Source organism: Rhinopithecus bieti, unplaced genomic scaffold (assembly GCF_001698545.2).
Source record: "Rhinopithecus bieti isolate Rb0 unplaced genomic scaffold, ASM169854v2 scaffold_16721, whole genome shotgun sequence".
Taxonomy (NCBI): Eukaryota; Metazoa; Chordata; class Mammalia; order Primates; family Cercopithecidae; genus Rhinopithecus; species Rhinopithecus bieti.
In genome coordinates, this window is record NW_016808516.1 from 39,705 (window position 1) to 54,402 (window position 14,698).

A 14,698-nucleotide genomic window follows, 5' to 3' on the forward strand; every position below is an offset into this window, starting at 1 on the left:
ACACCCAGCTAATTTTTTTGTATTTTTTTTTTAGTAGAGATGGGATTTCATCATGTTGCCCAGGGTGGTCTCGAACTCCTGAGCTCAGACAATCCACTCACTTTGGCCTCCCAAAGTGCTAGGATTACAGGCGTGAGCCATCAGGCCCGACCTCATCCTTGTTTTACACAGAGAACATGGAGGTACAGAGGAGTTCCATAAATTGCCACCAAGGCCTTCCACTGGTGTGCAGCAGAGTCAAGATTCAAACCCAGGCTGTCTGGCCCTGGGGTCCAGCCTCTCCAGTGCTCTGCTAGGTGCTGGACAGGGTCAACGAGACAGAGAATGAGCACCACCTGACAGACTGGGACAGTCAGGGACGGCTTCCTGGAGGAGGTGACACCTCAATGGAGCCTTGAGGGAAGAGCAGGAGGGGCTGACCAGGCAATGAATAGAATAAGTATAACCAGGAAGAGGGAAAAGCCTGAGTGTTGCTGGGGGGCTGGAGAGCTGGCCTGGCTTGGGGTGTGTGCCAGGGGGGCAGGCGATCAGGACCAAGGGATGGCCAGGGTCAGATCTAGAAAAGCCTGGGCCATCCCATAGTCAATACCTCATCGCAAGGCCCAGCAGGCCTTCCACTGCTCTGTGTGTACCCCATGGGACGCCAGGAGCCTGGGCTGCTGCCACCCACCTGGGCTCCTTAGACCCAGTGCACAGGCATGGGGGCGGGAGTGGGTGTGGCTGATTTACATCCAACAGGTTGAGGGGAAAACCCAGGAAGTGCAGCCCAGGCACTAATCAAATCTAAGACTAATAAGAAGCATCCTGAGTAATGAGTGGCCTGGGCCGGAGCAGGCGAGGTGGCCGGAGCCGTGTGGACCAGGAGGAGCGGTGTGAGTAGCCGGGCAGGAGGGCAGGAGGGCAGGTGTGAGGTGTGAGGAGGGTTGGGCCTCAGCGCCGTAGGGGTTGGCAGGGTCCGGTGGGTGCAAGGACGACAGCAGATCCACGCACTAGGGCAGTCCCAGCCTCCCCAAGCCCCGGGCACATGGAGAGCCCTGGATCTGGATGCCTCTGGGGTGTGGGGCTTGCCTTGCGGGAGAGAAGCCACCGAGGCTGCAGGGTTGGCCACACCAGCAGGAATTCCCTTTGTCACCATGGCCCCCGCACACCCCCCATTTTCCCCCTTACATGCCCGCTGGACCATTTTAATGCTAATCTCAAACACCAGATTGTTTGAGTTGTAGAGACCACAGGATCTATTCCTTAAGAACACAAACTCTAAAAACAAAACAAAAAACTAAGCATCATACCATCACCCCTGCTGCAACAACAATTCCTGAACATCATCACATAGCCCGCCAGGGTTCAAACTGCCCCGACTGTCTCATCTATGTCTTTCTCAGTTGATTTGTTCAAATCAGCCTGGCCCACATTAGACTTTTGGCTATGTTTTAATCTATAACAGTTTCCACCCATTTTTTTCCTCGGTTATTTATTTGTTGACAAAATTGGACTATTTGTCCTATAGTTTTTTTTGTTTTTTGAGACAGAGTCTTGCTCTGTCACCCAGGCTAGAGTGCAATGACATGATCTTGGCTTGCTGCAACCTCCGCCTCCAGGGTTCAAGCTATTCTCCTGCCTCAGCCTCCCAAGTGACTGAGATTATAGGTGCTCACCACGATGCCTGGTTAATTTTTTGTATTTTTAGTAGAGATAGGCTTTAGCCATGTTGGCCAGGCTGGTCTCAAACTCCTGACCTCAGGTAATCCACCTGCCTCAGCCTCTCAAAGTGCTGGGATTACAGGCATGAGCCACGGTGCCCGGACCTTATAGCATTTTTATCAGAGTGAGTTTCTAAGGATTTATGAAAGGGCCCCAGGTCCCTCACTGTGCAGACAGAACCCATGGCCAGATGGACCGGGGCACAGCCTAGATTCACAGCCTCTCCCTGCTGCTCTGTCCTACACACCAGGCAGGGAGCAAATCTGTTCTCCCATCCTCTTTTGTGTCCAGCCACTACGTCCCCAGAATCTACGAAGCCAGGGGCTCAAATACATAAAGTTTCTGAGAGACTTGGACAAGGCAGTGACCAGAGGCTGCGTTGACACAGGATGAAATTGCCCAGGCCTCTGGCACCACGAGTCAGGACGCAGCTAGAACTGTGACCTGGCAGTGGCAGAAGCTGTCTGGTGCTGCTGAATCAGCCCTGACCCACTCTGGGACCTTGGCTGAGCCGCTTCCCCTCAGTGTAAAATGAAGAAGACTGTCTTTCCTACCAGACATCCCTCAAAAACACAAAAGTGCTTTGATGAAACTGCCAGACCCCCTCTTGGGGAGTCACAAGGAAAGGCTCTGAGAAGGCGTGCAGTTAAAAAAATGCCTTGACTTTCTTTAACCCAGTGTTTTTCAAACAAATTTGATCACAGAGATCTTTCTTGGTATAGCACCTGTTAACCAGCCAAGCACGTAAGGAGGGACAAGCAGAGGGCTCTGAGAATCACCCTCCTTGGCTGCTGTCTGGTCTCGGGATGCAGGAGAGAGTTTCCATCTTGCATCCAAATTTGTGGTGGCCCAGAGTGTGAGCCCAGCCCACAGAGCTAGTGTCAGAGAGGAGTTCCCTTTCTTCCCTTTCTGTCAATGGAGCTTCTCTCTCAAGCTTCTATTCTGCCTGGCTGGTGTCAGTCATGGGGTTTTCCCACCCTCCTTTGGCACTTGATGATGGTTCTGGGATTTTATGTAGGTCCATATGGTGGTAGAGGAGGGGGCAGGGACAGGCCCTCTGGTCAGCTTGGTATCTGCCATCTGGTCAGTCAGGCTCTGTCTCTCCTTCAGGTCCAGTGGCTTTGGTGGCTTCCAGGCAATGAATGGGTCTTGGAACCTCTCCAAGGCTGCCCTTGTCACATAGAACCTCCTGCCCACCTTCCACTCAACCAACCCTTCATGGTGATATGCGGTGGGTGGCGGCTTTCTCCTCTTTGCTCCTCCACCCAAATATGGGGAGAATCAGGGGTCTGTCTTTAATTTTGTTTGATCCTTTGATTTTAGATTTGCTTTTGAATAGATAGTAGAGTCAGATGGTTTGAAACCCAGAAAGTCTTGAAAGATTTACAATAGAAAGTCTTTTTTTTTCCTTGTCCTCCATCTGCCAAGTTCCCACCTCCCCTAGAATAAGTAGCTTTATTTACATATAACTTACATGCTGTGAAATTCACCTGTATAAAGTGTACAAGTCTGTGTTTTTAGTATATTTACAGAGTTGTGCAACCATCACCATAAGCTAATTTTATAACATTTCAATGACCCCAAAAAGAAACTTTGTCAGTCTTCATTCCTCCCTAGCCCCAGGCTAATCTACTCTCTGTCTCTATAGATTTGCCTATTTTGGACATTTTCCATAAATGGAATCATATGTGGTGTATTGTGACTAGCTGTTTCCACTTGGCATAATGTTTTCAAGGGCCGTCCAAGTTGTAGCAGGTATTAGTACTTCCTTCAGTTTTGTGGCTAAATCACATTCCATTTTACGGATATATCATGTGGCTTATCCAGTCATCGGTGGATGGACATTTGGGTTGTTTCTACTTTTTGTCACTGTGATTATTAACAATGCTTCTATGAACTTTTGGGTTTAAGTTTTAAGTGAACATATCTTCTTTTCTCTTAAGTAGATGGATACCTACAAGTGGAATTGCTGGGTCATATGATACATTCTATGTTTAACATTTAAAGGAACTGCCAAATGCTTTCCAAAGTGGCTGCACTATTTTATAATTCACTTTAGGCGCGAGGGTTCCGATTTCTCCACGTCTTCACTGACACTTGTCATTGACCGTCTTTCTCATTCCAGCCATCCCGGGGGTGTGAGGTGGTATCTCACTGTGGTTTGGATTTGCATTTCCCTAGTAACAAATGATGTTGAGCATCTTTTGCATGTGCTTTTTGGCCATTTATATTTTTTGGGGGGAAAATGTCTATTGAAATATTTAGTCCCTATAAAAATTGGGTTATTTGTCTTTTCATTATTCTGTTATAAGCATTCTTTATATATTTTGGATACAAGCTCCTTATCAGGTATAAGATTTGTAACTATTTTCTCCAAGTTTGTGGATTGTCTTTTTACTTTCTTCATGATTTTCTTTGGAGCACGAAAGTTTTCATTTTGATTAAGTTCAATTTTGATCAATCTTCTCTTTTTTTTTTTATTTTATTTTTTTATTTTTTATTTTATTTTATTTTTTTTTGAGGCGGTCTTGCTCTGTCTCCCGGACTGGGAGGTTGCAGTGGCCAAGATCTCAGCTCACTGCAAGCTCCGCCTCCGCGGTTTTACGCCATTCCCTACCTCAGCCTCCCGGAGTAGCTGGGGACTACGGGGCGCCTGGCCCACCTTCGCCCGGCTAGTTTTTTTGCTTATTTTAGTAGAGACGGGGTTCACGTGTTAGCCAGGATGCCGTCTCAATCTCCTGACCTGTGATCGGGCCGCTCTCGGCCCTCCCAAAGTTGCTGCGGATTACAGGCTTGAGGCCACCGCGCCCCGGCCCAATCTTCTCTTCTATCACATGCAAATTTGGTGTCATTACCTAGCCCCAGATCATGAAGATTTAATTCTATGTTTTCTTCTAGGAGTTCTGTGGTTTTAGCGCTTACATGTAAGTCTATGATCTACTTGGAGTTAATGTTTGTGTGTGGTGTGAGATAACAGTCCAAATTCATTCTTTTGTACGTGAATACTAAGTTGACCCAGCAATATTTTTGAAAACACTATTCTTTCTCCCATTGAATTGCCTGGGTATCCTTGTTGAAAATCCATTGATCATAACTGTTAGGCTTTATTTTTGAACTCTCAATTTCATTCTATTGATTTATACCTGTCTTGATGCCAGTACCACCCTATCTTAATTAGCATTGTATTGCAATAAGTTTTGAAGTAGGGAACCATGAGTCTTCCAACTATGCTTTGTTTTCTTTTCTTTTTTTTTTTTTTTTTGAGGCGGAGTCTTGCTCTGTCGCCCGGACTGGAGTGCAGTGGCCAGATCTCAGCTCACTGCAAGCTCCGCCTCCCGGGTTTACGCCATTCTCCTGCCTCAGCCTCCCGAGTAGCTGGGACTACAGGCGCCCGCCACCTCGCCCGGCTAGTTTTGTATTTTAGTAGAGACAGGGTTTCACCGTGTTAGCCAGGATGGTCTCGATCTCCTGACCTCGTGATCCGCCCGTCTCGGCCTCCCAAAGTGCTGGGATTACAGGCTTGAGCCACCGCGCCCGGCCTATGCTTTGTTTTCTTTCAATCCATGAGCATGAGATGGCTTTCCATTTATTTAAATCTTTAATTTCCTTCAGCAATGTTTTTTAGTTTTCATGTATGTCTCTCATTTCTTTTATTAATTTTTTTCTTAAATATTTTCTTTAAAATAGTGTTTTTGGTTTCTCATTTATTTATTTTTTAAATTTTTTTTTTGAGACAGAGTTGCCCAGGCTGGAGTGCAGAGGTGCGATCTCTGCTCACTGCAAGCTCTGCCTCCCAGGTTTGCACCATTCTCCTGCCTCAGCCTCTCGAATAGCTGGGACCACAGCACCCGCCACCACACCTGGCTAATTTTTTTTTTTTTTTGTATTCTTAGTAGAGACCGGTTTCGCTGTGTTAGCCAGGATGGTCTCGATCTCCTGACCTCGTGATCTGCCAGCTTCGGCCTCCCAAAGTGCTGGGATTACAGGTGTGAACCACTGTGCCTGGCCTGGTTTCTTATTTTTAACAGAATTTTTTTATGCATACGTGACCGTTTACAAATATAATTAGAACTTTCCCCTTTTTTCAAAAATAACCTCCAAAACAAAAACAGGGCCTACGAGCCATGCCATTATATACCTTGTTTTGTTTTTGTTTTTTTAGTTAATATGTCTTGCTGTTCTTTCCATAGCAACATACAGAGAGCTTCCTCATTACTTTTGTTGATAGCTACATAACAATCTAGTGTATAAATGTACTGTAATTTACTCAGTCAATTCCCTGCTGATGGATATTGGGTTACTTTTAATCTTCTGCTATTACAAATGTTGCTGCAATTGGCCAGATGTGGTGGCTCACACCTGTAATCCCAGCACTTTGAAAGTCTGAGGCGGGCAGATCACCAGAGGTCAGGAGTTCCAGACCAGCCTGGCCAACCTGGTGAAACCCCATCTCTACTAAAAATACAAATATTAGCCAGGCATGCTGGCGGGTGCCTGTAATCCCAGCTACTCGGGAGGCTGAGGCAGGAGAATCGCTTGAACCCAGGAGGCAGAAGTTTCAGTGAGCTGAGATCACACCACTGCACTCCAGCCTGGGAGATGGAGTGAGACGCCATCTCAAAAAAAAAAAAAAAAAAAAGAAAGAAAAAACACACAAAAGCAAATGTTGTGCTCGCTTTGACAGCACATATACTAAAAAAAAAAAAAATGTTGCTGCAGTAAATTTATAATTTCACACTTCAGGATAAATTTCAAAATTTAATCACTGGGTCAGTGGGTAAATCCATCAGTAATTTTGACAAACGCTGCCAAATTACCCTCCATGGGGGTTATTTCTATTTACTCTCCTTCCGTAATGAATAAGAACGCCACTCTCCCCACAGGCTCTGCCAATAGAAGGTTTTATTAAGCTTTTGGAGTTTTACCAATCTCAGGGTGAAGATGGTATCAGTGTAGTTTGAATTTGCCTGTCTCTTTTGAATGAGACATTCTTATGTTTTATTTCCCTGTCTGAACTGTCTATTCATGTCCTTTGCCCATTTTTCTCATGAGTAGCTGATCTTTATTTTTCTGTTTATTCTTTTTTTTTGAGACGGAGTTTTGCTCTGTCGCCCAGGCTGGAGTGCAGTGGCCGGATCTCAGCTCACTGCAAGCTCCGCCTCCCGGGTTTATGCCATTCTCCTGCCTCAGCCTGCCGAGTAGCTGGGACTACAGGCACCTGCCACCGCGCCCGGCTAGTTTTTTGTATTTTTTAGTAGAGACGGGGTTTCACCGTGTTAGCCAGGATGGTCTCGATCTCCTGACCTCGTGATCCGCCCGTCTCGGCCTCCCAATACAGGCTTGAGCCACCGTGCCCAGCCTATTTTTCTGTTTATTCTTTAGATCTTTAGATCTCAGTTGCAAAGGTTTTGTGCCTGCTTTTCATATGCCTTTGGACTTGGGTGTTTGTTGTCATAAAGAAGTTTTTTTGTTGTTGTTTTTGTTTGTTTGCTTGCTTGCTTTGTTTTGTTTTTGAGATGGAGTCTCACTCTGTCACTCAGGCTGGAGTGCAGTGGTGCGATCTCAGCTCACTGCAACTTCCCCCTCCCGGGTTCAAGCAATTCTCCTGCCTCAGCCTCCTGAGTAGCTAGGATTACAGGTGCACACCGCCATGCCAAGCTAATTTTTGTATTTCTAGTAAAGACAAGGTTTCACCATATTGGTTAAATTGACCTGGAACTCCTGACCTCAGGTGATCCACCCACCTCGGGCTCCAAAGTGCTGGGATTACAGGCATGAGCTGCCGTGTCCAGCCATAAAAAGTTTTTTTGTTTGCCTGTTGTTTTGTGGATTCTATGTTATGCATCTTTTCTTTTATGGATTTTGGGTCATAGTTAGAAAGGCCTTTCACACTTTGATGATGGAAAACAATTATGAAATGGTTTCTTCTCTATTAAATTTACATATTTTTATTCTTTTCACATTTAAATATTTTATTGGGTTGCTTTTTGATACGAGGGAAATTATTTCCCGTGCTCGTTTCTGGCCCAGTCACTTTGTGCCAAGAATCCTTTCTTCTAAGGGTTGAAAGCAACAGCTAGGACTTTCCCCTTTCCTCATCAGGGCACCTCTCCTTGCGTCCTCCCTGGATGGAGGAGATGCAGGCAGGGAGGGAGCTGCTGCTGAAACTCAATATGATCCCTGCCCAGCTGTCTATCAGCACAGTGCAAGAATGTGGCTTGCTTTTTCTTCCACAGGTCTTTACTGAGGACAACTATATACAAGGAATCCAGCTACTGATTAGCATTTATCCAGCACCTGCTGTGTGCCTGTTGTCATGGAAGGCACTGGATTCAGAGACAAATGAGGCAGTAGGGGGAGGCAGAATGGCTACAGCCTGAAATGTCACATTACCAACAAGAAATGTCACCCAGCAGTGGGTGCTGGGAGTTCAGGTTCTGGGAATAGTTCCCCTGGCCCAGAGCACTAATTTGATGCTACTATCATTATTTATGATTATCATTGGCTGGGCACAGGGGATCACACCTGTTGTCTTAGCTACTTGGGAAACTGAGGGGAGGGAATCACTTGAACCCAGGAGTTCAAGGCTGCAGTGAGCTATGATTGCACCACTGTAATTTTGTAGAGACAGAGCAAGACCCTGTCTCTATAAAAGAAAATTTAATTATCCCTAATATTAAAATTATTTTACATTATTATAAAATGATAAATATTAACCCATTATATTTCACACTATTTATATTTATACTAGCAGCCATATCTTGGGCCAGTTACATGCTTGTCATGTACACACCCTTGAGAAGATCTACAAAAGAAAGCCTAGAATCCCCATTTGACAGGTCAGGAAAACTGAGGTTGTGCACAGCCTGAGTCCTTCCCAAGATGACTCAGCCGTGCTTTCCCCACCGTGGGCACTTCACTCCAGCACACTCTGGGTCACTGAACCATGACGAATCTGTTTTCAACATGAGCTGACAGGAGGTGAAAATTATGATGGGTGGAAGTGGCTGTCCCCATTTCACAAACAGAAAACTGAGAAGGTGACTTGACCAGTTCTCCCAGGACCTAACTAAGTTCTTCTTCCTTTAGAACCAGCATGGGAGGCCGGGCCTGGTGGCCCATGCCTGTAATCCCAGCACTTTGGGAGGCCGAGGCAGGCAGATCACCTGAGGTCTGGGGTTCGAGATCAGTCTGACCAACATGGCGAAACCCCGTCTACTAAAAATACAAAAATTAGCTGGGTGTGGTGGTGCACACCTGTAATCCCAGCTACTCGGGAGGCTGAGGCAGAAGAATCACTTGAACTCAGGAGGCAGAGGTTGCAGTGAGCTGAGATCTCACTACTGCACTCCAGCCTGGGGAACAAGAGTGAAATTCCATCTCAAAAAAGAAAAAATAACAACAAAAAAGCATGGGGATGGTGTACTGTCAACCCTGAACATCTCTGAAAGTTCATTCTGAGTGGAGATGGGAGCAGTCACAGTGGTCTATTTCAAAATACAGCTCACAGAAACCAAAAACCATCTTTTCCTCCTTCTCCTTCCTTCTCCTCACCTTCTCTTCCCTGTCTTCTTCATCTCTCTTCTTTTTCCCTTCTTCTCCTCTTCTGCCTCCTCTTCCTCATTCTTCTTTTCCTCCTCCATTTCTTCTTCCTCCTCCTTCCTGGTTAGCAGAAGCCAGGTTGTAAGGTCACCATCCATTCCCATGCACGTCCCTCAGGTTTCAGGCTGCAGCCTCATCGGGGCACACACCCTGTCTCTGCACGCTGGAATCCTCTCCTGTCCCCACCCCACTGGTGAGCTCAACTCATAGCCCCCAGCCCAAGTTTGCAATCAGTGTTTGCTTGAAAGACTGCATGAGAAAGGCCAGGCGCTATGGCTCACGCCTGTAATCCCAGCACTTTGGGAGGCAGAGGCAGGTGGATCACAAGGTCAGGAGATCGAGATCATCCTGGCCAACATGGTGAAACCCCGTCTCTACTAAAAATACAAAAAAATTAGCTGGGCGTGGTGGTGGGCGTCTGTAGTCCCAGCTACTTGGGAGGCTGAGGCAGGAGAATGGTGTGAATCCGGGAGGCGGAACTTGCAGTGAGCAGAGATGGCGCCACTGCACGCCAGCGTGGGTGACAGAGCGAGACTCTGTCTCAAAAAAACAAAACAAAACAAAATCTAGATAAGAAATTCCTCCTATCTGCCAAGCTTTTACTGTTCCTTCTCTTCCAGTCACATCTACAGGTTTTCTTGGTGAAATTGTAAAGGGCAAGAACGAGGGGCCGACCCATCCCCTCAACCCTGCTCCTTCACTCCTGCACAGAACCCTTCCCACCAAGGAGGAAAAGATGGAGTTGGCCCACGCACACAGGAATTGGCCCCTAAAATTTTTGTTTTCTCGATCCAGGTGTGGGCCTTGTCCAGCACAGTACTCCTTATCACTGGAAGCGGCAATATTAACAAGGGCAGCAGCTCAGGGGGTTATCTTTACTAACGTGCTCAATACTGCACTAGGCACCTGCCATGCATATGCTGCTCACAGTGATTCTGTGAATAACAACAGCATCCTCATTTTACAGGGGAGAACGCTGGGTCTCCAAGAGGGGAAGTTGTGCCCGAGGTCACACAGCGAGGAGTACCAGCCCCATGACTCACAGCCCAGGGTTCCCAAGCAGGGCTGCCCGGTGGCTTTCCTCAGGCTCATCCCCAAAGTGGCTCAGAATCTGGTCCACTCCTCCTGCTGGTCCTTGACTTGTTCATTTTAGACGCTCTGGATTGATTTCCCACTTTCTAAGGTGAGAACTTAACTTGGACGTCACTATCTGCGTGCACGCAGCCTCCCCTCCCCGGGTCCCCAGTGAAGTAGGGGTACGTGTTCAGTTGGAGTCAAGATAGACCTGCTGGCTGCCGGCTCTGCCCCAGAAAGTCAACTCCTCTGCAGTTCTGTTCTCCCCGCTCTCCTTCCTCTCTCCTAGAAAACTTGTTTTTGCCTTTGTTCACTGACAATGGTCTAATGGCTCTCACAGTGAGTAACCTCTTTTACAGAAGGAATAATTCCAAGTCTCCACCTTATTCATTGACTCGGATGGTTCATTTATTTATGACAATGTAAATATTGCCCACAGCTGAGCTGCTATTCATGTCCTGTGATTACCTTTCTTTTCTTTCTTTCTTTCTTCTTTCTTTCTTTCTTTCTTTCTTTCTTTCTTTCTTTCTTTCTTTCTTTCTTTCTTTCTTTCTTTCTTTCTTTCTTTCTTTCTTTCTCTTTTTTCCGTGGGGGGAGACCGAGTCTCACTCTGTGGCCCAGGCTGGAGTGCAGTGGCATAATCTTAGCTCCCTGCAACCTCTGTCTCCTGGTTTCAAGTGATTCTCCTGCCTCAGCTTGTCAAGTAGCTAAGATTACAGGCATGCACCACCACACCCAGCTAATTTTTGTATTTTCAGTGAAGACGGGGGTTTCACCATATTGGCCAGGCTGGTCTCGAACTCCTGACCTCAAATGATCCACCTGCCTCAGTCTCCCAAAGTGCTTGGATAACAGGCATGAGCCACCACACCTGGCTTACTTTTCTTTTCTTAGTGATGTCTTCTGTTTCCCTGGAGTTGGTAACTCCTCTGTTTTCTATGCATGTAATTCATCTCCAGCTCTGGGACACATCCACCCTGTCAGTTGGTCAGACATTCTCACTTACCTATCACTTCTATGTTTTCTCTGATGACATTTACCCTTCTCCCATTTTAGCTGGAATAGAGTGCCCTCTAGACCTCCAAGCAGCTGTCACTGGGGAAGTCCTTCACCATCATGCCAAGAATGCTCACCTTCCCCTCTCCGCTGAGAGGGGTCCTGTTCTTCACCACCGCTGGTTTTTTTTTTTATCCGCTCCCCAGATTCAGTGGAGCAAGTCCTCCAGTAGCTTCCAAGATCTTGCATGTCTGAGAAAGTCTTTATTCTACCTCGCACTTGATAGATAACAATGTTCTAGACTGAAAATAACTTTCTATCATAAACTTTAAGGCGTTGCTCCGTTTTCTGCTTACTTTCCGCTTTCTATTTCCACTTTTTGCCAGTAAAACATATATAATGAAATTTTGACCTTTTTAATCATGATGACATATTCAACTAAGTGGCACTACGTACATGCACAAGCACCACTATCTATGTCCAAAACCTTTTTATGACCCCAGACAGAAATTCTGAACCCATTAATCAATTAGCCTGCCTGTGCTAACCTCTATTTTACTCTCTAACTCTGTGAATTTGCCTCTTCTACTTCCCTCAGATAAGGGGAATTGTACAATATTTGTCTCTATATGACTGTCTTATTTCACTTAGCATAATATCTTCAAAGTTTATCCATGTTGTAGCATGTATAAGTATTCCATTCATTTTAATAGCATCATAGTATCCTGCTGTGTACCTGTAACATATTTTCTTCATCCATTCATATGCTGATAAATGATTGGACTGTTTCCACCTTTGGCTGTTGCAAATATGATGTTCTGAATGTTGGGGTACGAGTACCCGTTTGCATCCCTGTTTCAGTTCTTTTGGATGTTTACTTAGGAGTGGAATTACTGGGTCATGTGGTAGTTTTATGTTTGTCTTTTTAAGGAACTGCCAGACTTTTCCACAGCTGTTGCTCTGTTATACATTCCCATGAGCAGTGCCTTCACATCCACTTTCTTCACATCTCCAATGCTGCTTATTTTCCATTTTTAAATAATAGCCATCCTAATGGGTGTGAAATGATATCTTATTGTGGTTTTGATTTGCATTTCCCTAATGACTAATGATGTTGAGCATCTTTTCTTGTGCTTATTGACCACTTGAATGTTTTATTTGGAGAAATGCTGATTCAAGCCTTTTGCTCAGTTTTGACTTGAGTTGTTTGGTTTTTTGTTGTTGAGTTTCAGGAGTTCTTTATATATTCTGGATATTACTCCCATATCAGATATATGATTTGAAGATATTTTCTCCCATCCTGTGAGTTGTCTTTTCACTCTCTCAATAGTGTCCTTTGGTGCACAAAAGTTTTAAATTTTGATGAAGTCCAATTTATCTAGTTTTTTCCTTTCATTGCCTATGCCTTTGGTGCTGTGTCCAAGATAATATTGTCAAATTTAGTGCATGGAGATTTCCCACTATGTTTTCTTCCAAAAGTTTTATAGTTTTAGCCCTTAGTCCATTTTGAGTTACTTTTTGTATGTGGTGTTAGGGAAGCATTCAACTTCATTCTCTTGTATGTGATTATCAGATTTTTCCAGTATCATTTGTGGAAGACTGTCCTTTTCCCCATTGAATGGAATTGTTAGGGTTTTCTACATATAACATTGGGTTATCTGTGATAAGAGATAATCTTATGCTCTCCTTTCCACTGTGGATACTTTTATTTCTTTTTCTTGTCTAAGTGCTCTGGCTAGTGCTCCTGGTGCTATGTTGAAGAGAAGTGGCAAATATGTGTATCCTGGCCTTGCTCTGATCTTAGGGGAAAGCTTTCTCTTTCACCATTGAGAATGTGGGATTCTCAAATATGGCCTTTATCATGATAGGAAAGTTACTTTGTATTCGTAGTTTCTTGAGTGTTTTTATCATTAAAAAGTTTGGATTTAGTTAAGCACTTTTTCTGCATCAATTGAGATGATCATTTAGTTTTACTATTCATTTCTTTAGTGTGGTGCATTTTACTAGTTGATAAAATGTATGTTGAACTACCATGGCACTCCAAAAATAAATCCCACTTGGTTATGGTGAATAAACTTTTAATGTGCCATTGAGTTCAATTTGCATACATAAGGCATATTGGTGTGTAATTTTCTCTCCTTGTGAAATCTTTATTGTGATTTTGTATTAGTGTAATCCTGACTTGGTGAATGAGTTAGGAAATGTTCTTTCCTCTTTGATTTTTGGGAAGAGTTTCAGAAGAATTGGTGTTCATTCCTTTTTAAATGTTTTGGTAGAATTCACTAGTAAAGCAATCTTGTCCTGAGCTTGTCACTGATAGGTTTCTGATTACTGATTCAATCTCGTTATAGGAGTATTCAAATTTTCTATTTCTTCATTTGTCAGTTTTGGTAGATTGTGTGTTTCTAAGAATATGTCCATATTTATCTATGTTATCAAATTTGTTGGTGTACCATTGTGCATAGTATTCTTTTATAATCCTTTTTATTTCTGTAAAATGAGTAATAAAGTTCTTAATATCATTTCTGATTTTAATAATATGAGTCATCTCTCTTTTTCATAGTCAATCTACCTAAAGGTTTGTCAATTTTGTTGATCTTTGCAAAGAGCCAGCTTTGTTTTGTTGATTTTGTCTATTGTTTTTTCATTCTCTGTGTATTGATCTCTGCTCTAGTCTTCATTATTTCTTTCCTTCTGCTATTTTTGGATTTGGTTTGTTCTTCTATTTTTATTTCCTCAAGGTATATAATTAGGTTATGATTTAGTTATGATCAGGTTATGATTCTTCTTTTTCAGTGTATGTATTTGCATTAATTTCCCTCTCTGCATTGCTTTTGTTGTATTTCACAACTTTTGGTATGTTGTATTTTCATTTTCATTTGTCTCAGATATTTTATAATTTCCCTTGTCATTTCTTCTTCGACCAATTTGTTGTTGAAGAGCGTGTTGTTTAATTTACACATAGTTGTGAATTTTCCAGTTTTCCTTCTGCTATTGATCTGTAGTTTCGTTTGTTTGTTTGTTTTGTTTTGTTTTGTTTTTTGAGGCGGAGTCTCGCTCTGTCACTCAGGCTGGAGTGCAGTGGCCGGATCTCAGCTCACTGCAAACTCCGCCTCCCGGGTTCACGCCATTCTCCTGCCTCAGCCTCCCAAGTAGCTGGGACTACAGGCGCCCGCCACCTTGCCTGGCTAGTTTTTTGTATTTTTTAGTAGAGATGGGGTTTCACCGTGTTAGCCAGGATGGTCTCGATCTCCTGACCTCGTGATCCGCCCGTCTCGGCCTCCCAAAGTGCTGGGATTACAGGCTTGAGCCACCGCGCCCGGCC

The 14,698-nt window shown here is 44.4% G+C and overlaps 1 protein-coding gene across 3 annotated transcripts in view; it reads left to right on the forward strand.

The window, feature by feature from the left end:
* The first annotated feature begins 770 nt into the window (after window positions 1–770).
* Window positions 771–14,698, forward strand: part of TNFRSF13B (TNF receptor superfamily member 13B) — a 31,753-nt gene continuing 17,825 nt past the window's right edge. For 2 of the 3 annotated variants that reach the window (XM_017886803.1, XM_017886804.1), the window contains exon 1: window positions 771–872. In XM_017886803.1, coding sequence (XP_017742292.1) covers window positions 812–872 — 61 coding nt within the window. In that variant the 5' untranslated portion in view covers window positions 771–811. Of the gene's footprint in view, window positions 873–10,270; window positions 10,487–14,698 lie in introns of all 3 variants that reach the window. The other variant, XM_017886805.1, reaches the window with a different exon arrangement.